This window comes from Ranitomeya variabilis, chromosome 2 (assembly GCF_051348905.1).
Source record: "Ranitomeya variabilis isolate aRanVar5 chromosome 2, aRanVar5.hap1, whole genome shotgun sequence".
Lineage (NCBI taxonomy): Eukaryota > Metazoa > Chordata > Amphibia > Anura > Dendrobatidae > Ranitomeya > Ranitomeya variabilis.
The window spans coordinates 462760622-462784375 of record NC_135233.1 but is presented as its reverse complement, the minus strand read 5'-3'; the positions used below and the strand labels follow the sequence as shown (position 1 = coordinate 462784375).

At 42.0% G+C, this 23754-nt stretch overlaps 1 protein-coding gene across 1 annotated transcript; it reads right to left on the bottom strand.

Moving 5' to 3' along the window:
- Positions 1 to 437: 437 nt before the first annotated feature.
- Positions 438 to 22721, bottom strand: TUT1 (terminal uridylyl transferase 1, U6 snRNA-specific). Its single transcript, XM_077287523.1, has 10 exons — positions 22422 to 22721; positions 8853 to 9043; positions 7903 to 8106; positions 7393 to 7507; positions 6914 to 7182; positions 6284 to 6471; positions 6098 to 6207; positions 5835 to 5957; positions 5664 to 5756; positions 438 to 1827 (listed from the first exon to the last, which is right to left on the bottom strand). The coding sequence occupies exons 1-10, from the start codon at positions 22603 to 22605 to the stop codon at positions 782 to 784; spliced, it is 2523 nt and encodes an 840-aa protein (XP_077143638.1). The 5' UTR covers positions 22606 to 22721; the 3' UTR covers positions 438 to 781.
- Between the last annotated feature and the right edge of the window lie 1033 nt (positions 22722 to 23754).

The following is a 23754-nucleotide window of genomic DNA, read 5'->3' as shown; positions in this document are numbered from 1 at the left end:
GGAGACACCAGTTACCGCCAACTAATCCCGGAAATGCTCGGTGCTCGCCGAGTACACCGAGCATAGTGACACTCGGGCGAGTAACGAGTAGTGGTGAGCATGTTCGCTCATCACTATTAGGCTGCCGTCACACTAGCAGTATTTGGTCAGTATTTTACATCAGTATTTGTAAGCCAAAACCAGGAGTGGAACAAATAGAGGAAAAGTATAAAAGAAACATATGCACCATTTCTGCATTTATCACACACTCCTGGTTTTGGTTTACAAACACTGATGTAAAATACTGACCAAATACTGCTAGTGTGACGGCAGCCTTACTGAGCTCTTAACCTGAGCATTTCTCCCATTCACCTGCGTGTATAGTTCTGAAATATTCAGGACAACTAATATGCTAGGATCACTGTGATTAAAACAAAGGCAAAGACGACCACCACAGCCAAATGGAACCGACAGTTGTATTTAACTGAACTGGAAAAAACAAAAAGACAAAAAAATAGAATACAGACTCATAAAAAACTATGTACATTTCTGTTATAGCAAAAATACATGCTTTTCAATAAACCCTAGATAATGAGCAGGAACCCCATGAGATGCTTTACAATGTCCCCTCTTGCTCCGTCTCCTTGACCAGGTGCTTCTTTACGCTCCCTCCATATTGCCGGACTCTCAGGATGGATCCTTACGTTCTCGTTTGGAGTTGGATCCCGCACATATCACATTGCCCATGTGGAGATATATTATGGGTGACTCCGCTCTTCGGCTCAGTGTTTCTTAAATAAATTCAGTCTTTCCCACTTAGAACCTCTTCCACCATACGAGGCAAAAATGTCTGTAAAAAGTGGAAAAAGGTGGCGCTACAGCCATAGTCATCAGAATTGGGGCACAGACGCAGCTGGGCATTTCCCTCACTCGCCAGCCGAGTTCTTACCGTCAGCTGCATGAGCGGCTTGCCACCCTCTGCTGTGCCTGCGGACAAGGCCTGTGACACCGCCGTCTCCAGTCTCCTGCCTGCTGCCACTTTCTTATGTATGCTCCTCCGTACCTTGCGCCTGCCCTCCCACACCTGATGCCAGACGTCGATCTTCATGGTCAGCACATCGGCCTCTGTAGGGCTTTTGAGCGTTTTAGATGCATTTTCTTTCTCAAAAACGTTTTCCCGTTGGTCGTCCTTCACACAATCACTCCCATCATCCTCTATCCTCCTCTTTTTTGGGCTGGTGCTCTGTATTTCTTCTGGACATTCTCGTTTTCTCTCATTTTTGCTCATGTTTTCCCCTTTTATCTCAGTAGCTTTATCATCAATGATGAGCTCTTCCACGCGGGGGACCTCGTGGTCACTTTCTTCGCTGCTTTTCACGCTCACGTCATCCTTCCCCCGGTCCAGATCACAGCTGCACAGTAAAACCTCTACTAGAACAGTCTTCACGGCGAAAGCTACGTCCTCCAACGAGGCCTGTCCAGTGGGTATAGAAATGTCTGTCCCCTCCACCTTTTCCCCTTCAGGAGATGAAAGCTGGATTAATAAGGTGATGCCCCAGGGACGAGACTTCGATCGGAGCTGGTATAAAGGAGTGCGGCAAGTCTTGGCAGCCACCGAACACTTGGTGGAGAAGCGGCGAGCTATCCGGGAGCTGACGTTACCGCACACATTGTGATTCAACTCAAATGGATCCTGAACATTAAAGGAGCCCAGACGGAAACCTTCAGTCCAGATCGGGGGAGGTGATGGAATGGGAACGGGGATAAGTAGTCCATCACGGGAGCAGAGAATAGATGAGTGCAAGTCCAGAGAAGAAAAATAAGAGAAAAACTCTGAAAGAAGACAGCCTGGAAAAAAAAAAAAGACCAAGATTACAAACATGACATACGATAACACAGGTCAACAAAAAAATTTTTTTTTTCTGGTGTCCAAAATATTTTAATGAATTTGGGGTATTTTTGGGGTGCTGATTCTGAATATGCTATCAGTTTTGCCAGATTGGCTCAAGTTTTTGACATTTTTGGTATCTTATTTATAGCACTTGTTGGTAAATGCGACGCATCATCTCATTAATTTCTTTGGATTAGTACTTGAACTGAGCAGTTCTCAATATAGTTTTGTGTTAATTAGTGTTCTAAAAGTTTGTTCATAGCTTGATTTTTGCACTAACTTTATGTTGTTGTCTGTTTTCCAGTGAAAAGCATGAACTCATCAAGAAGAAGTTGTCTTAACGATCCAGACTCATTCTGTTACATTTGTGGTGAATACACACTGCCAAAACATAGAAGAAACATAACAGACTTCGTAAAAAAAGTGTATTTTGCCTATTTTGGGGTTATGCTTGGGGACCAAGACAAGTTTTGGGCACCACACATAGTGTGCAAAGCATGTATCGAATTATTACGAAAATGGAGCAAAGGACAAAGAAAAAGCTTCAAATTTGGTGTTCCAATGGTGTGGAGAGAGCCAAAAAATCATCATGATGACTGTTATTTCTGTGCAGTGCAAGTGCAAGGATTCAATAAGCATAAGAAACGAAAATGGGAGTAACATGGAATCTGCAAGAAGGCCTGTCCCTCATTGTGAAGATGTGCCTGTACCTGTGTTTACCATAAATAACAGTCATCATGATGATTTTTTGGCTCTCTCCACACCATTGGAACACCAAATTTGAAGCTTTTTCTTTGTCCTTTGCTCCATTTTCGTAATAATTCGATACATGCTTTGCACACTATGTGTGGTGCCCAAAACTTGTCTTGGTCCCCAAGCATAACCCCAAAATAGGCAAAATACACTTTTTTTACGAAGTCTGTTATGTTTCTTCTATGTTTTGGCAGTGTGTATTCACCACAAATGTAACAGAATGAGTCTGGATCGTTAAGACAACTTCTTCTTGATGAGTTCATGCTTTTCACTGGAAAACAGACAACAACATAAAGTTAGTGCAAAAATCAAGCTATGAACAAACTTTTAGAACACTAATTAACACAAAACTATATTGAGAACTGCTCAGTTCAAGTACTAATCCAAAGAAATTAATGAGATGATGCATCGCATTTACCAACAAGTGCTATAAATAAGATACCAAAAATCTCAAAAACTTGAGCCAATCTGGCAAAACTGATGACATATTCAGAATCAGCACCCCAAAAATACCCTAAATTCGATGAAATATCTTTGGCACCAAAAATGCGGTTGACCAGTGTAATATATATTTCTAGCTATCACTAATATTACTTTTGGCATTTATAAGAAGTAGGCCACTACTTTTTTTATTGATGGACTATCATCAGGCCAACTATAGTTTGGACAGTGCTACTGTGTTACGGCAACTTCCACGAATTTCCGGAAGCTGACGTTGGGGCGATACAACCCCACTGATCAGAAATTGATGGGCTATCCTAAGAATAGGCTATGAATAAAAAAATAAAAAAATAGTGGCCAACCCCTACTGATGAGCGAGCAAGCTCGTATAAGGTGTTAGCTCAGCATGTTCATGTCCTATTTGAGTATTTTTGGCCTGCTTGGAAAAAATGCTTGAGTCCCTGTGGCTGCATGTCTCGCTGCTGGTCGACAGCCTCTACACATGCAGGAGTTGCCTTACACACAGGCTATCCCTGCATGTGGTGCAGCTGTCGAACAGCCCAGAGACATGCAAACATAGTTTTCAAGCTTGCAGAAGATACTTGATTAGGACACGAGCATGCTCAGATAACACTTACATGAGCCCATTGTACCAGGTCTCCTATTAGGCTCTGGTATAGATATGTCCATGGAGGCCATAAGGCAGAATGAATACAAGCTGACCTATATCAAAAGACAAATCTAAAAAGTAAAACACATTATTAAACCCCTAATATATATTTGCATCATAGGTAGATAAGGAATCTATAACCGCTGGGTTTCCCTGGAAGCCGATGGTCCATTGAAGACCCCCGTAACCACTGTTATGGTCCTCTATTTTTCAGGACATTTAACCCCTTAGTGACGGAGCCAAATTTTTGAAATCTGACCAGTGTCACTTTATGTGGTAATAACTCTGCAACGCTTCAACAAATCCCAGTGATTTTGAGACTGTTTTTTCATGACACATTATACTTTATGATAATAGTAAATCTAGGTCAATATGTTTTGTGTTTATTTATAAAAAGTATCAAAAGTTTTAGTAAAATGTTAAAAAATTTGCATTTTTCTAAATTTGAATGATTATCTCTTTAATCCAGAAGGTCATACCACAGCGAACCATTAATAAATAACATTTCCCATGTGTCGGCTTTATATCAGCACCATTTGTAAAATGTTATTTTGTATTGTTAGCATTTTATGAGGTTTAAAAATGTAGCATCAACTTTTCATATTTTCAAGGAAATTTACACAATTTCTTTTTTTAAGGACTTATCCATGTTTGAAGTGACTTTAGGGGTCCTATGTATTAGAAAACCCCCAAAAGTGATACCATTTTAAAAACAGCACCCCTGACATATTGAAAACCGCAGTCAGTTAGTTTGTTAACCATTCAGGTGCTTTACAGGAATTAATGCAGAGTGGTATGACAGAAATGAAAATGTCTATTTTTACCACCTAAATGTCTCTAACTTCTGAACAGATTACTACAGCCGTCAGACTGTAAGGCCGCTATTTGGTCATGAACTGACATGGCAAGCATCGGGACCACACAATCATGATCTGAGGGCACCAATTTGGATAAAGAGGAAGCCCCCACACTCTGTTAACCATTTATAATGATGTAGTCACTACTGACAGCAGCATCTAAGGGGTTAAACAGATTTGGATGGGGCAAGCAGTGATCATGGCTGATACAGCAAGTTGTCAGCTATAGTGTACAGCTGACATTAACTGGATTGTCACCTGTATGGGGATGCTATTCTCTTATATCTGAGGTCAGTTAAAAGACGTATTGGCGGTCATTAAGGGGTTAATGATTAAAACTCCAATTTATCCCATTTAGGCTATGTGCACATGTCAGGATTTCTTGCAGAAATTTCCTGAACAAAACCGGACATTTTCTGCAAGAAATCCGCATGCGTTTTTTTCTCGTTTTTCCAGAGGTTCCCAATGTTATAATATAGTGGGAAATCCGCAAAAAATCCGCAAAATTAATAAACATGCTGCGTTTTTTACTACGATGCACCATATGTACAAAAATTGCAGAATGCATTCTAAATGTTGGGATGCATATGTATGCGTTTTTTATGCGTTTTTATAGCGAAATAACATGAAAAAAAAAAAAAAAAAACGCGAAAAATCCGGAACGTGTGCACACAGCCTAAAAAAAAAAAAAAAAAATCCTTGTACAGCTATGATGACAGATAAAAAAAATAGTTAAGGCTCTTGGAAAAGTGAAGGAAAAACAATAACATACTGTGAACCAATTGTTGCATTTACCGGGGGCCACTGTTCCTATGGGTCAATATAAGACACAGTAATTGAGAAAACTATTTCTATGTAATCTACGAAGACCCCATGGGCCCGAAGAAGTCCGTGAAGAGATTTCAAGGCTTTTATGGAGACAAATTAGTTTCCCTACATTCTTACATCCAAATTCTTGATGGTCCCATGGCCACAAAAATCACTATGCACCTGCAATAACGAGCGTGATGATCTGTAGAAGCTGTATATAAACCTGCCTACGGAATGGGGGGAGATATTGGTATTAACTCACTCAGGCTCTGCTGGTTTTCACTAGCTGGGAATCGAGTGATGTCAGAGGCAAAGGAGCAGTCCCAGCCGTCAATCACTTGTGAGGCATCGCCCACTGCAAAGAAAGAAACGGCATCAGCAATGACAGATCTGCCGGCCACAGCGCATGCAGAAAACGGTTTCTAATACTCACCAGCGATCTCCCTCAGACGGCTGAGACTAGGAATCACCGGGGGGCTCCTCGTTTGTAAGAAGAAAATAACAAGCAACGTCAATGCATAGTTATTCAGCAGTGGTCCTCCCCCTACTGGGTTACCTGGCAGATAAAAAAAACAGAGAAGAAAGAGTCACAAAAAGCAAATTTCCCAACTAATTCTAAAGCTATAAACCTGGAAGCTTATAAATGGATCAGGTTTTGTCACATATCAGCATCCATTCCTCATGGTGTCCGCTCACCTGCAAGCTGCTGCACCCGGGCCCAGTATCGCACGGTGTACACAAGCTGTGGCACCCGGGGGTCTAGATCAGAACAGACGCGCAAGTATGAAGAATTACGTAACGCAAGCCTGGGTGAGGAGAGAAAAGATATGGTAAAGAATACTGGGAAAGGGTTAATACAGGGCATTAAAGTGTGTCTTTTACCTGTTGTTTAGGGTGATATCACCCCTCAAACCAGAAGTCTTGTGCTGAAAACGTATAACAGGTCGTCGGGCAGAGGGAACACTCTGAACCTCGTGTACCCCGGGAACACACTGCCTTAACACTCTCTCAACCACACTCAGGACCTCCTCAGGGGAAAGTCCTTGTAGTGACAGGCCAGGCGTGATGTTCTGCAAGGCAACCATAGACCTAGTTAGAGAGAACCTGTAACTTATGTTGCTCGCTCAGTTTATCTTAGGTGATCTGCTCACATCAAATATATTTTAGGAGTAGATGCACTTTTTTTTTTTTCAAATGTTTTGTGTGTCATAGAGACCGCTTTGATTAGAGAGGTTCCAAATTTAGAGACCCCCAACTGACCACTAAAACAGAAGGCTGAGAACGGTCTCTCTATGGAGACTAAAGGCACACTTAAAGGGGATGTCTGGTTCCAAGATATTGATGACCTACCTTTAGGACACCTGGCAGTCCTACCGATCACGTGTTATAAGCTCCGATAGCCACCGGATGTAAATGCATTGAAAGGAGCTGCAATATTCTATAGTTTTATTGTGTTGTCATTGTTCTCTGAGGCTTAGCAAAAAGTATCTGAAGGTGCGGACAACATCTTACCTCATCATCATCGGTGTCTTCCTTAACTTGCATTACCAAATCTTCTTCATCGTTCTTGGGAGATTTGTCTTCCTCCAGTTCTTCATCTGGATCATTTTTGTCAACTAAATCAGTGCCTATATCCTCCATCTTCACTTCCACACCTTCATCTTCTCTTTCCACATCCTCTTCATTCCTATTATTCTCTCCAAGTTCCAAATGCAAATCCAAGTCGCACCCGCTGATTTCAAAGCCGTTAACAGAGGATCCAAAAGGGAGAAGCTGACAACCTAGTACCACGGATAAGAAACAAAATAAGGGTACGATTACACAGTCAGATCCACGCCCAATCGGCGGGTATTTAATGGACTATTTAGACAGGCCACTCACAATTCTATGAACGCAGAAAGATCGTTATGCAAGCAAAAAATATCAGGTTATCTGCAGCACATGTCCTGTTTACACTGGTTGATCAGTTGTCGCATGGCCACATTACTCACCTGGGAAGAACTCTGTAAATGTTTCTCGAAGGAGAGACAGGAGCAGTTCCCGGATGCGGCTCTCGTGATGAGACGGAGAGCAGAGCGACACAAGATTTTTCATTTGATCTTCTACCTTGAAGACATAAAGACATTTTCTATTTAATCAGTAGAGCAAGCATGGATGCCAGACTGTCACCCCACATAAGACATTTAGAAGATTGTTTTAGTTTTTCGCTATTAAATTATACGCAGTTTTAGAAAGGACCAGTAATGCATATGATCCACTGCTGTTCCATTCACTCCCTACTGGGCTACGCTTTACTCAGCCTTATACAGAAGCCACAGAGAATTAATACAGCGGCAGTCAGGGCAGGTCCCAGTGGTTGGACCTTCATCAACAAACTTATTTTATGATGAAACAACCTATAAACCTCTCAGGCAGCTGTCAAGGCATGCTGGGAGTTATTGTTCTACAACAACTAGAGTGCAGACCATTGATCTAGTTGTTTTCTTTCCTTTAATACTTACATCAGTACAGTGTATGAGCTGTTTACCAAGCGTTTCGGGATCAGGGGGCTGCAGACTCCGTTGGTTCGCTCCTTTCTTGTTTTTAAACTCTTTCTTTTCACGTGGTTTTATCTTAAGGCGATGACCTTCTAGTGTAATGTCAGCCTGAGAAAGAGCGAGGCTCGCGCCGTCCTGATTCTCAAACTCTACGATGGCATAAAGGCCCTAAAGTGAAGTAAACAGTTAGAAAAGGCACAAAACAGACTTGCCAAGTCAACAAGCCGCAATGACTGTTAATGGGGTCTTGTCAAACGTTTCCGTCTTTGTTGGCATAGATACTGCTGTACCCCAACACCTATGTGAACTTCTACTAAGTATTTATCTAGGGAAGCAATCAGCATCCAACTAGAAATATTAGGTGTTGCATAAACTTATTAAAAGACTGTTTGCAGTCAGTAAATATAAGGCTGGAAATCCGTGCAAGCCAAAAACTTCTGTCAGCTAAGGGTTTGTACAATGTCTACTTTTACTCCACTGCCCTAATACAAAACATGTACTTTCCCCACATCTCCAAATCCATGTGGTTCATAATACCAGTCTCCAACTACATGGACAGAATTTTCAAAGTAAGAATGTAACCTCTAATACTAGATGCTGCCTACAAAAGACCTAACTGTATGTGCCCGCGTGGTCCTGCACCAGCTGGAAGTTACTGTGAGTGGCCTCTGGCAGCAACTCCATCAGCATGGACACATTTTTTTATATTAGGGGAGAAGCATCAACTGAGCGTGCTGTTTGTACTCTCCGGGCACCCAGGGGATATGTTTTCGAGAAGACAGATGTACCACCACCACCTATGGAGAACCTAAGGCTCAAAAGGTGTGTACACTCCGGCCAGGTTCTTTCTGAAGTTCATAAGTACCCCAATGATATAACAGAAAATTTAAAAGCAATGTGAAGAACATTCTCACCCGATCTTTGTCCATCACAATATTCTTTACTTGGGATATTCTTTCAAATACTTCTTTAATTTGCTCCTCGGAGGAGCTTTTTGAGAAGCCGCTGACAAACACGCTACGCTCTTGCTGCTGCTGGCGCTTTTCTCGCTCTTCGCACATCCCTTTATGGCGCCGTCCCTGCAGGTGATGAGTGAGGCTTGGACCTGTGAGACAAACTCATTAAACACTGAAATCCAATATGGTCGAAGCCTTAGCAAGAAAGCAGACTGAAAGCACGCTACATTGCGTTACCACAGGCTAGATATTACATACTGTATATATCCGTCAGTTTGGGGTTGGAGCAGGTTCAGGAGCTGAGCCTGCTCCACACAGGGAAGATTCTGACTGTGTAATACATCCAGTGTTGCCTGTCACAGTGCCAATTTCTGCTGTTTAACCCAGGACTAATTTTTTTTTTTTTTTTACTATGGGCCTAAAAGCTAACAGGCAGGTAGTTGCCTGTTGTACTCGGCGAAGAGCTTAGAGCAGTCTTGGACCGCTCCAACTGGAACTCAGCTGCTCCACATCAACAGAGCAGCCCCTCTTCTTCTGGGCTACTCAGTCAAATGGCATGACTGCTGATCTCATGCCAATTGACAGTAGGCTCCTTGCAGTTAAGCAGCGGAAAGCCGACTGTCATTCAACATGGAGTTGGAAGTCATACCCCGACAAAAGAGAAGAGAGGAAGAGAAGCCACTGAATCGCTGGCAGGAGCAGGCTGTGACCACTCTGTGCCAGCAGAGGTCAGTGCTGGCCACAACAAGCAGTTAGTTGCCAAGTATGTTCTTAAACCTGTAGTATGTAAAATTAACCCCTTTAAATGCTGCTGACTTAAATGACTGTCAGAAATAGACAAGTCATCCTGGTGGTGCTTCTGTTCTGATGCCCACTGGTCCCGTTGTGACTTGATAGCGGGGTCGTGATAGGACACCTGCTGAAGACCCCTGCCACTGTCATATTGCTGCTCTTGTGAAGCCCGGCCACCGGCTTAGCTCATCGAAGACTGATTTGTTCTATATGATGCAGCACTTCAGTGTTAACAAATGTAAATAGCTGTTCATTATCTCCGTAAGGAGAGCTGGTCGGAGCAGTGTTGAAATGTGTCCTGACCTCAGGGGGCCAGGGGTCTTCTTCCTGGTCTGTGCAGCATACAACCACTATATGTAAGCACTCTATATACTTACTGATAATATTACTTTGTCCATCCTGGAGAAAGGGTATGGTGGGAGATTCAATGTCATTTACAACACGATGATGAAGTTGGTTTCTTATTCGGCAATTTCTTTTTTTTTTTAATGTTTTTTTACAGGTTTAATGACTTACAAACGTGGGGACCCTTGACGTGGGTTGCGAGCTTCCATATTTTGGCCATAATAACTAATACCTCACATATATTGCTATGTGTTTTTTGCACTTTATTCATTTTTCAGGGTGCAGTTGGGTCCAGATGGCTCTGTAACCTGTGGCCTCTGTTCACACAGGATGCTTTTGGTTAGCACTGGGCAGCCCGCCTGATCTAAGAGTATGGGCGTCACTAATAGGCTGTGAGCCAGATGCTCTGCATCACCTGTATGTGAATAATGCCACGTACAGATTAGTATCTTTTGTGCACTAATATACCAAACAACAACCCCCTTCATGGATTGGCAGGTTGAGAGTGGTTGTTTCATCGGTATTGCTGCACCTGTGTTGCCGCCATCTTTAATCGGGTCCATTGTACCCTGATAGTGTATTTATTTGGAGGCCTGGGCAGGTAAGCATCGCTGCCTTTTTTCTAGTGTTTTTGAAAAAAAAATTGTTTTTGAGGATTTCCAAGTCCTCTTTTTGTGTCGGTGGGCTCTGAATAAATCAGGGCGCCCCACATCAAATTCAGGTCACTCAAGCCTGGCCCAAATGTGTTCTGGGCATCAGAACAGTCAACAAAGTGGGCAGGCAGTTGATTTGGATTATTTGAATAAGAAATGGTGTTTTACATGAGTTAAATGACTTTTGGCCACACATCTCACAACCACCATTACTGGATAGGATATTCAAGATGCCGACAATTCCGCGCTCCTCCAAAATCAGGCAAGGGAATCACAGAGTTCGGATGAGTTGCATACTTTATTCAGGGCTATAAAACGACGCATTTCGTGTACGTCCTGTCCACTTCCTCAGGTACATAGCCAATCCTTCGCGGGTCCGGTGCCATCTGCAGCCCTCCTATCATACTTACTCTATGTGTTGTACATACTCACAACTTGTAAAGGTGAGAATTTTACCTTACAGAAAACTAATTGTTATTTTGGTAACTGCGCCCCTCTCTTTACCGTTTTTAACCACCATTACACACATAGTGATGGTCCGCATCCAATTCAGGTCACTCACGTCTGGCCAAAATGGGTTCTGGCATCAAAGTGGGCAAAGAGCCAACTGTCACAGATTTGAATAAGTGGCTTAGGGTGTTTTATTTTGTATGGTAAAAATTAACATGTCAAATTTTTGCAGACTTTGCTTACGCCCAGAGTCTCACTAATGTAAAAAGTATATATGCCAATTTTCAAGATGATCGAACTATGTTTAGAGGTTGCACACTTTTATCAGTTTAATAAAAGCACGCAAAAACACAGATTTTCAATGTTAAGTATTTGTTATTAGAAATTCAAACAATTAAAAACGTAGAATAATAGTGACAATAAACAGTAACATTGATAGGCAGTATCATACGTATTAAATGATTTACACTAATGTGCTGTGAAAGATGCAACTCCTTTTGTTCGCTTGGTGACGGCTTTTCTACGATACTCGACAACTCTTAACAAGAACTGTTTCGGTTGTTCATCTCTGATTGAATTATTAAACTTCTTTATCAGAGCAATGCCCCTTTCTGTGGTGTCATTCACCACCTTAAGAGCATTGATGGAGCTTCTTAGTGTATCACTGCAATATTCTTCTACATCGTGGATCCCAAAATTCAATTCAAAGAATGTCTTTGTTTTACTTGTAACAAAATCGCTGAGGTCTTTTCCTTCAAAAACTAGTTTTTTACCTTCCAACTGTTTCAGCTCCTTTTTCCTTGCAGGTTTCATTCTTACATTTTCAAACATCTTATCGTTCTCAGCCTGACTGATACGTTCATCCAAAAATGCCAATCCTGTTAGTTTCTGACAGACACCAAATGTGACTCTTAGCCACTGTGAGGGCACTTTCTCTGACATGTTTATCTGGATAATATTGCAAAAGCTGTAGCATCTCCAAATCATTCTTTGGAGCCCATCGACTTACAACTGCCTCGTGCCAAAAGTGGACATATATTAGACAGACAAAACGCGCTACTTTTCTTATTCCTTTCAATTCGGTATTAGAAACATGCAATTGTTTAGGGAATAGCACAATTTTGAGTACATATATGGCCTTTGCCATCCACCTTGCTTCAGTCAGAGCCCCTGGAACCCTAAATTCGAAATAGTTTTCATCCCAGCCTCCAAGATATAGAAATGATAGTTCTAATAGCTCTTTGTAATCTTCTCTTGGATGACTGCCATCTTGCAAGACATTGTTGAAGTAGTCCACTATTTTCACACGTTCTTCTAGAAAACCTTGAATGGGATTTTCTTCATCTAACATCGTGAAATAGGACTTCTTATCAACTGAATTCGACTGATTTTGGAACTTTCGGAAAATCTGGATGTCAGGACAACTTGATGGGATGTTACAACAGTTACCAAACACTCCTTTCAAGATTAATTCGTGGGTGTGGTGGCGGCAAGCCAACCACAACAATGGTCTCCCAAATTCAGTTTCAATTCTGATGCATGCTCCTTGGATCATTCCTGTATTAGATGCAGTTGTATCGAAAGATATACCAATGATACGGTCACATAGCACGAATCGGTCCACCTCCTGATTAACAATTTCAGCCATTAGCTCACCCGTACCTTTCTGGGCAACAGGTACGCCAAGCAAATGCTTAAAATCTTTTCCAGTTTCAAGAACAGCAGCTCTATCTTCTAGAGTTTTGACACTCCCTCAGGCAACAATTCACTATCACAATGTAAGATTAAATGAGGATTTTCAAACAGTGACTTTTCCATGTTCTCAGCCATTTGTCTTCTGTTAATCGCCCGAGCTCGGAAAACCGTAGATGGAGATATGGAAATGCATAAACATCGTGACCAAGGCTTTTTACAGTTGCAATAAATGAAGTACTTGCTTGTCGAATGGAAAGTTGGTCTCGATCCCATGTAGCCGTGAGTGTGTGATCAAGAGGTTTTAATCTACGACCTGCACAAGATTTTTTCACTGGTGGTGCAGAAAACTTGTCCTCTTCGTGAATTGATGATGATGGAGATGAGACTGAGTGTTCCACTGTTCATTTTGGCGATTTCTTTATAATGTTTCTCCTTGTATGCCTCCTTTTTTTCTGCATTTATTTTCTTCTTTTTAATTTGTGAGGCAAGAACCTTATCTACACCACTCATTGATGAACTCATACGATCCTCTCTTTGTGACATAAGGAATGCTTTATCGTCTCTAGTACGCTATTCAAGAAGATCACATTTTGCCTGGCAATATCAAATAGCTCAACAAGATCACCTTTCCAAATCTGCCGCTTCATATTTACTTTGTCAATGTTTCTTGATTTCTCTTTACCCAGATGTTGACATTCCTTGTATAACTTCTGTATACGAGTTCGGATAGTCTCCTCTGTCATGACAGGGATACTTGCTTTCTTCCACACTTCCTTTAGTTTAATACTTGTGGATTTAGCAGCACGCGAGAGTGTTTCTTTAATTTCCTTGTGATGGTAAATAAAAACTAAAAACACTTGTTCCTTGGAAGGGAGTCGAGCTCCCAAAAATTCACCACCAGGCACCTTTTCAAGTAACCAAATTCCCTTTCTAGTACACTACCCGCAAAAAATAATAGAAACACAACCTACACATTAATGTGATGTCGATGATACATTTTCATGAATTTCGGTACTTTCAGATAAAAGTGATCAAAGTGTGCAACCTCTAAATATTAATTGATTTTGCTAAAAATTTTACATGGATCTTTTAGATGACTTAGACCAAGGATTCAAGCAAAGTCATATGAAAATCATAACTTCGGAAAAATGAAACACCCTAAAGTGGCTATTCACCCACTTTGATGCCCAGAACCCATTTGGGCCAGGCTGGAGGGACCTGAATTGGGGAGCCCAGATCTATGTGTCTGCTGTGTGAGATCAGTGGCCCAAAGTCATTTAACCCTTTCAATATCGCCCTTTAATGCTCACTTTGTGCCAGCTTTAGGGTATGTGCACACGCTGCAGATTTTTCCGGACTGATTTTTGGTAAATCTGCAGGTAAACCACACTGCGGTTTTCCTGCGCAATTACCACGATTTTGTGCGGATTCCACCTGCGGTTTTACACCTGCGGATTCCTATTATGGAGCAGGTGTAAACTACTGCGGAATCCGCACAAAGAATTGACATACTGCGGAATAAACAATGCTACGTTTCCGCGCGTTTTTTTCCGCACCATCTGCACTGCGGATTTTGTGTTCCATAGGTTTACATGGTACTGTAAACTCATGGAAAACTGCTGCGAATCCGCAGAGGCCAATCCACTGCGGATCCGCAGCAAAATCCGCAATGTGTGCACATAGCCTTAGGCTGTGTGCACACGTTGCAGATTTGGGTGCAGAATTTTCTGCACAAAATCTGCATCTCCCGGCAGAAAACGCAGCTGCGTTTTTTTAATGCAGTTTTTGCGCGTTTTTTAAAGCTAAATAAAGATGTATTATTGAACAAAAAAAAAAAAAAAGATTTGTGATGTCATTGTCCAACCCACACTCCATTACACACAGATAGACAGATAGATAATACAGATAGACAGATCTATAGATAGGAATGAGATGAATAGATCTATCTATATGTACTGTAGATCTATCTATAGATGCATACATCTATCTATTCATATATCTATCTATAGATATATCTGGATAGATATATCTATTGATAGATGTATGGATAGTGTAGGGTATGTGTCCATGGGTCGGATTACATCCGGATTAGCTGCGGATTGGATGCTGCGTACAACCGCAGCTTTCAACCCACAGCGTTCAACCCGCAGCGTCCAGATGTTACCGCATGGTGGAGGGGGATTTTATGAAATCCCGTCTCCACTATGCTTGCGAACACGCATCCGGCGGCCCTGCATTTACGAACATGCGGCGCGTCTTTTTAGAATGCGGAGAGAAAATGGTGTGCACTAGGAATAGAATGGCAAGGTGCTGGTGTAGAGGACTGAATAGACCTAATACACTAGAGATAAATTTAATACACCGCACACTCTAGGGATATATATTGTGACAAACTCGTAATTTATTAAAGTGCTACATATATAGTATTCAACAATGCAGTAGGCGACCAGAAGTCAAACTGACAACGTTTCGACTCTTCCCGAGTCTTTATCATGTGGTCGCTGGAAAAAACAAAATATATATAAGCAACAATACAGAGAATATACATAGGAAACATTGTGCTCCGTACTGTAGCACACATAAGGCCCGAAAGGAAGGAAAAAAATATATACAAATATGTACATTGCATAGCATACACTAGACATTTTGATCAGTCTCCGGATAGAAGGACAACTATAGTAGGCAAGGACATGGTCCAGTACAGGATTATATGGTACATGATACAATCGGACAATTAAAAATATAGAATCCCAAGGTGAGAGGAATATGGTAGCTGATGTATGGAGGTGATTAACCTTAGCAAGGTGAATAAAAGTATAGCACAGATAGTATCCTTGAAATATATGGGGTATCTGTAAGGAATAGAAAGTGTTAATTAGGACTGCCAATGAGGTGCCAAACCTAATATCTCAAAGCTAAAAGGAGTTTACCTTGTATAATATGGCAATGGTATATGGGTTGCCCTGTCTTGTACCGCAGATCAAACCTGTATTAGATTTATAGGGTTAAGATATATAGAAAAGGGCGCAGGTGGAGAGGCGTACTATATGGTGGAGCGGGGTATTACCTGGCAGTGCTGGAGAGCAAGCGGCGTTTCTGTGCTTGAGAAATCTAAACAGTTTCTGTGGGGAATACAGGGTGTTAGCAAAGATATTGATAGGATGTTCTACCTGTAAAGTACATGCATACACTCAGAATGTATGCAGTCCGGGACGCAGAGAAGCGTGTGCAGTGGTGGATCAGGGGATTACCTGGCAAGTATAGGGTATAAGCGGCGCTCCTGCGCCTTGCTGGATCAGGCCTAAGGTGTGTAGCGTCCTGGCCCCGGTATATAAGCGCGGAGGGACCCGCGGTACCAGAAGTGCGTCACCCGGCACCGGAAGTCCCGTCGCATGAGGTGTATAGCAAAGTGCGCATGCACGGGCACTAAATGAAGGAGGGAGCGCTATAGGAATATGGCCACTCGATGTAATGGTTTATAGTAGCGCCTGCGCTGTTTGGTATAGCGTCTAACCCCTGCATCTATTACAGGGCCTGTGAAACCTGTTGGCAGGGATCCCACAGGGACCTATGCGGAAATAAAAGAGCGAACCCAAGAGTATGCAAAGAGCAAGGTGGCAACAAAATTGACAAAGTATTAGCAAGAAAATGATAAAAGTAAAAACTTTAAATGAAAATAAGTGAAAAAATAATAATAAAAATAATAATAATGAAAATAATAGAATGGGGAAAAAAAAAAATATATATATATATATATAAAATGATAAAATAAAATGAATGAAATGGAGGAAAAAATAAAAATGGAGGAGTGAAACCACAGCAAACCTTGGGGTATATAAGAAAAAATAAACCAAAAAAAAACTAAATGGAAAATAAGTTACAAAATGAAAAACTAAAACAAGGAACTAGAAAGTAAAAGGAAAAAAATAATAAAAAATAAAAAACTGAAAAAATAAAAAGATAAAAAAATAATAAACAAAAAACCTAGAGGAGGAGGGTAGTCATGATAAAAATCGTTTTCGTAAAGTACTACCCTTAGTAGGTCAAGGCAAAAATTGATGGAGTTGCGAGACATGTCAGATTTATCCAGTAGGTCCTTTGTTGCTAGAATGCCCTTGCACGTATGGAACTCACCCAACAACTACTCAGCACACGCCATCACGGCACATTCCCGTGTCTTAATTGTGCCGCCTCCTCCAACGTAATCAGGTCCGACAGTGTCACACATCCGAGGACCGGAAAGTCCTTTCCCATTCGAGGTTTTTTTTACTTGCGAATCCAATTTCGTAATCTATATAATCAAATGCCCATGTGGCCTTCTCTATGTTGGAGAGACGATACAGCACGTAAGAGATCGTATCGCCAGTCATAAATCCACGATAAGATGTGGTAAAACGTGGCTCCCCTTGCCTGCCCACGTCACCGCAGCTAGACACTCAGTAGTGCAAATCAAATTTCAAGTTACAGAACAGGTACCACGACCCAGGCATGGGGGTAACCACATCAAGCTATTAAAATCAAGAAAGACATATTGGATATATACCCTTGATACACTAGCGCCAAAGGGCCTGAATAGATAAATAGACTGGTTGTTATAATCATTTTACTGATATGTTCTCTCTCTCTCTCCCTCTGCATAGACCCGTTGACCATGATGGTGAGTCAAATGTTTATTTTTATCATGACTACCCTCCTCCTCTAGGTTTTTTGTTTATTATTTTTTTTATTTTTTCAGTTTTTTATTTTTTATTATTTTTTTCCTTCTACTTTCTAGTTCCTTGTTTTAATTTTTCATTTTGTAACTTATTTTCCATTTAGTTTTTTTGGTTTAATTTTTCATGTATACCCTCAAGGTTTGCTGTGGTTTCACTCCCCCATTTTTATTTTTTCCTCCATTTCATTCATTTTATTTTATCATTTTTTTATATATATTTTTTCCCCATTCTATTATTTTCATTATTATTATTTTTATTCTTATTTTTTCACTTATTTTCATTTAAAGTTTTTACTTTTATCATTTTCTTGCTAATACTTTGTCAATTTTGTTGCCACCTTGCTCTTTGCATACTCTTGGGTTCGCTCTTTTATTTCCACATAGGTCCCTGTGGGATACCTGCCAACAGGTTTCACAGGCCCTGTAATAGATGCAGGAGCGCCGCTTATACCCTATACTTGCCAGGTAATCCCCTGATCCACCACTGCACACGCTTCTCTGCGTCTCGGACTGCATACATTCTGAGTGTATGCATGTACTTTAGAGGTAGAACATCCTATCAATATCTTTGCTAACACCCTGTATTCCCCACAGAAACTGTTTAGATTTCTCAAGCACAGAAACGCCGCTTGCTCTCCAGCACTGCCAGGTAATACCCCGCTCCACCATATAGTACGCCTCTCTCTCCACCTGCGCCCTTTTCTATATATACCTTAACCCTATAAATCTAATACAGGTTTAATCTGCGGTACAACAAGACAGGGCAACCCATATACCATTGCCATATTATACAAGGTAAACTCCTTTTAGCTTTGAGATATTAGGTTTGGCACCTGATTGGCAGTCCTAATTAACACTTTCTATTCCTTACAGATACCCCATATATTTCAAGGATACTATCTGTGCTATACTTTTATTCACCTTGCTAATGTTAATCACCTCCATACGTCGGCTACCATATTCCTCTCACCTTGGGATTCTATATTTTTAATTGTCCGATTGTATCATGTACCATATAATCCTGTACTGGACCATGTCCTTGCCTACTATAGTTGTCCTTCTATCCGGAGACTGATCAAAATGTCTAGTGTATGCTATGCAATGTACATATTTGTATATATTTTTTTTCCTTCCTTTCAGGCCTTATGTGTGCTACAGTACGGAGCACAATGTTTCCTATGTACAGTGCCTACAAGTAGTATTCAACCCCCTGCAGATTTAGCAGGTTTACACATTTGGAATTAACTTGGCATTGTGACATTTGGACTGTAGATCAGCCTGGAAGTGTGAAATGCACTGCAGCAAAAAAGAATGTTATGTCTTTGTTTATTTTTTTTTTTTTAATTGTGAAAAGTCTTTTCAGAGGGTCATTTATTATTCAACCCCTCAACCCACCAGAATTCTGTTTGGTTCCCCTAAAGTATTAAGAAGTAGTTCAGGCACAAAGAACAATGAGCTTCACATGTTTGGATTAATTATCTCTTTTTCCAGCCTTTTCTGACTATTTAAGACCCTCCCCAAACTTGTGAACAGCCCCCAGACCCCAAGAATACCATCCCTACAGTCAAGCATGGTGGTGGCAGCATCATGCTGTGGGGCTGTTTCTCAGCCAAGGGGCCTGGCCATCTGGTCCGCATCCATGGGAAGATGGATAGCACGGCCTACCTGGAGATTTTGGCCAAGAACCTCCGCTCCTCCATCAAGGATCTTAAGATGGGTCGTCATTTCATCTTCCAACAAGACAACGACCCAAAGCACACAGCCAAGAAAACCAAGGCCTGGTTCAAGAGGCAAAAAATCAAGGTGTTGCAGTGGCCTAGTCAGTCTCCTGACCTTAACACAATTGAAAACTTGTGGAAGGAGCTCAAGATTAAAGTCCACATGAGACACCCAAAGAACCTAGATAACTTGGAGAAGATCTGCATGGAGGAGTGGGCCAAGATAACTCCAGAGACCTGTGCCGGCCTGATCAGGTCTTATAAAAGACGATTATTAGCTGTAATTGCAAACAAAGGTTATTCCACAAAATATTAAACCTAGGGGTTGAATAATAATTGACCCACACTTTTATGTTTAAAATTTATAAAAATTTAACTGAGCAACAAAACTTTTTGGTTTGTAAGATTTATGCATCTGTTAATAAATCCTGCTCTTGTTTGAAGTTTGAAGGCTCTAACTTATTTGCATCTTATTAAACCTGCTAAACCTGCAGGGGGTTGAATACTACTTGTAGGCACTGTATATTCTCTGTATTGTTGCTTATATATATTTTGTTTTTTTCCAGCGACCACATGATAAAGACTCGGGAAGAGTCGAAACGTTGTCAGTTTGACTTCTGGTCGCCTACTGCATTGTTGCATACTATATATGTAGCACTTTAATAAATTACTTTTTTGTCACAATATATATCCCTAGAGTGTGCGGTGTATTAAATTTATCTCTTTTTAGAACGCAGCATGTCTGTTTACCTTGCGGCGACGCTCCGTCGCTGCAAGGTAAATCACAGGGTCCTATGTATGGGGTGCGGAGATTCCAGATGTGTGCAATGAACACACCCGGAATCACCGCGCATACAGAAGGGGCGGCGCTTTGAGCGGAGCGAGTTTTCCGCTCCGTCCAAAGTGCCGGCAATCCAGCCCGTGGACACATACCCTATAGATATATGAATTGATATATCTATGTATCTAAAGATATATCTATAAATATATCTATAGATAGATTATCCATAGATATGTAATAGCAAGGCCGATGTTTATTAATGAAATTTTAATTAAAAAAAAATAAAATAAAAAATACGGGGAAAAAAATGGCGCGAGCTCCCGTGCAATTTTCTGCACCAGACGGGGAAAGCCGACGGCCAATATTTGTAGCCTGGGAAGGGGGTAATACCCATGGCCCCTCCCAGGCTATCAATATCAGCCCGCAGCTGTCTGCGTAGCCTTTATTGGCTATTAAAATAGGGGCACCCCCCAAAAATTGACGTGGGGTCCCCTACATTTTACAGCCAGGAAGGCTACGCAGACAGCTGTGGGCTGATATTCATAGCCTAGAGAGGGGCCATGGATTCCCCCCCCCCCCCAGCTACAAATACCAGACCCCCCTGAAATGGCACATCTGTAAGATGTGCCAATTCTGGCACTTAGCCCCGCTCTTCCCACTCCCCTGTAGTGGTCGGATATGGGGTAATAAGGGGTTAATGTCACCTTGCTATTGTAAGGTGACATTAAGCCCGGTTAATAATGGAGAGGCGTCAATAAGACACCTATCCATTATTAATCCCATAGTAGTGAAGGGGTTAAGCAAAATTAAAGACACAGCCAGAAAAAAGTATTTTAATATTCTTAATTTCACCATGCTTACCATACTCGAGCGCCTGCAAAAAATTAAAAATAATAAACCAAATACTCACTTTTCACCGTAGTCCAATTAATAACTATTGTCCCACGACGATCTCCCCTATAGAACAGTGACATTGGGTGATGTCACTGCTCTATAGGACCTCCAGTGACACACTGACAGGAGACAATGGCTCCTGCAGTGCATCACTGAAGAGGTTACCTGAGTTCAGGGTCTCACTTTTTAGCAATGCTGCATGGGAATTTTCCCACAAGAGAGAGTAGGGAATATTTCTCACAGGGGCGGAGGAATACATTGAGGAAGGACACCTTCTGTCATTGTATTCTTGGAGCCCCTGAAGAGCGGTCGCATCAGCTGATGTGGCTGGTCTCCACAGGAGATCGTCGTGGGACACTCGTTTTAATTGTATATCTGCGGATCAGGGAGTATATTGTTGGTTTATTATTTTAATATTTTTTGCAGGTGACAATGGCTTCGGGGATCAAGGTGACAAGGTGATAGTGAGTATGTACTCTATGTTGTATGTACTGTATGTCTATATGTATGTTGTATGTATGCTGTACGTATGTCTGTATGTACTGTATGTGGCATGTTGCATGGTGTATGTACTGTATGTGTTATTTTGTTTTACATTCAACACATTAACCGGATGATGGCACTACTACTGTCCCATCATTGGCTAATGTGTCAGTTACTGTCACTGTAGCAGGCAGAGCCCGATAGGACTTTTAGTCCCATGGGATGATGCCTGCACACACACACACACACTCGGACATCTCCGCACTCACCCGGACAGCCCCACGCACACCGTCACCGCCCACACACTTCCCTCCTCCCGAACTGCAGCATTTCTCGGACCCACATAAGCAGCAAAACTGCAGATCTTTTTTAAATCTGCGGTTTTGCTGCGGATGTGCCCGACTCAATGTAAGTCTAAGGGTGCAGAAACGCTGCAGTTCCGCACAAAATAAGTGACATGCTGCAGGGAAAAAAAAAAAAAGCTGCGTTTCGGTGCGGCTTTTTCCGCAGCATGTGCACAACAAGTCTGCGGCTCCCATAGACTTACATTGGTCGTGCACTACACTGCGGATTTGACGCAATTCTGTGCAGCAAAAAACCCTGCGGATCTGCAATCAAATCCGCAATGTGTGCACACAGCCTTATACGTTCTGTAGCTGCTGTTCAGCATATTCACATCACGGCTCCTCGCTGCATTTTGTTATTATTTTTTGTATTTTTGTTGTTAAACCTGTAAAAAAAAAAACATTAAAAAAAAAAAAATTGAATGAGAAACCCACATCACCTATGGGCTTTAGGGTCTCTCCAGGAGGGCTGAAGCAGTAACAGTGGGGGGTTCCCAGCTGTCATGTAGGGGGGCACAGAGCTATGAGCAGTGGAGGACCCCTTACACTTTGTATATCCCTCTCCGATATAATAACCTCTATATACGGTCACAACAAGCGGCAGGAGCCGCAGAACACGTCACCCGCCCGGCAGGGACCCGGTGATGACGTCACTTACGGTTCGGAATGTTGACGCAGCACAAAAGGCACCGGAAAGCTCCTCTGTCCTTGCACTGCACGTCTGCAGGGATTTGGCCGCCGCCATCATTTTCCACGGCCTCCATGGTGCCCGGCGCGCAGTGATGACGTAAACAGAGCGACGGACTGATGACTTCCGGCTGGGCGCGCTTTGATGTCGTCATGAATATGAATGAAGTGAAAGACAAAGGCGGTGCAGTAGCACAGTAGTAGTCACCCGCCTGTGACCGGAGGAAGGCGCACAGTACTGGCCGCCCTGTGTACTCGGTGCTGCACACACAGCTGCTCCAAAACCCGCATGCGCGGAAGCCTCATAGGAACTGAATGGAGCGGTCACGCACGTGCACTCCCGTTGCATTTTAACGGGGATAAAAGTGCCCCATTCTGCCAGTCAGACCACCACCGATGAACAAGTCCTGTAGATGGGTGATAATGGTGGGATCTGGTGAGAACACATCAAGTGTTAGCAAAAAAACGGATGTGCGAAAGGTGCTACTATCAGTCGCAATCCGTCGAATTTTGAAAAAACGGATCTGGTGACTGATGCCGCTGTATCCGTAGACTTGCATTAGTGACAGCTGGCCTCACGTTTCATCTGTCGTTCGCCGGATCCGTCAAAAATCATCCGGAGTCAACAGACAAAGTAACAGATTTTGGGTACATTGAAAAAAGGACGGTGATGGATTCCGTGTTTTTTTTTTTTTTTCAACTGAGCATGCTCCGATTCAATTAGCAAGTATCACCAGTCGTCGGCGGCGTGACTTCCCCCGACGAAGGCACGCCGCCGAGACGTGCGTAGGGGCTGTGGCACTATCTCATGAGCATTGGTAAGCTTATACTCTTCACTATTATCTTTGTTCAGCGTTCAACTTGTCGCTTTTGATTTGTACTCCTAGATAGTGGTAACTTAGGCACGCCATGGTGGCTTGATTGCTCTCTAAGGACTTGTACTTACTTACAGTGCCCCCTTGTTTTCCACCTAGGACCATTATAACGACAGTAACACACTGTGCAGTATGTGCATTACTTTTTGTCATTTTGCCAGCTCAGTGGTGGTGCCACTCAGACTTGTTTGGCTCATATGTTAACATCTTGTGGCTACCATTTTTGTTTTGTATGTACAATTTTAACATTAATAAAGACTAATATTGTTCTATATACGCAGTTTTCTTATATGGTTTCATGTATTTAGCGTAGAACGTATGTTTACAATTATCCAATTTGGACGCTGCACTTTTTTCAAAATTTTTGGATTTATTTGCATCTAAGCAGTTTGGTATTGGTGTGTCCTTTTGGTTAGAGGTAACTTTTTA

Coding starts and splice junctions, on each gene's coding strand:
- TUT1 (XM_077287523.1), bottom strand. CDS start 22,605: ATGACGACATCAAAGCGCGCCCAGCCGGAAGTCATCAGTCCGTCGCTC. Junction 7,183..7,392: donor ATTTACAGAGTTCTTCCCAG/GTGAGTAATGTG, acceptor CCGTGGTACTAG/GTTGTCAGCTTCTCCCTTTT. Junction 5,958..6,097: donor CCGGGTGCAGCAGCTTGCAG/GTGAGCGGACAC, acceptor TTTATCTGCCAG/GTAACCCAGTAGGGGGAGGA.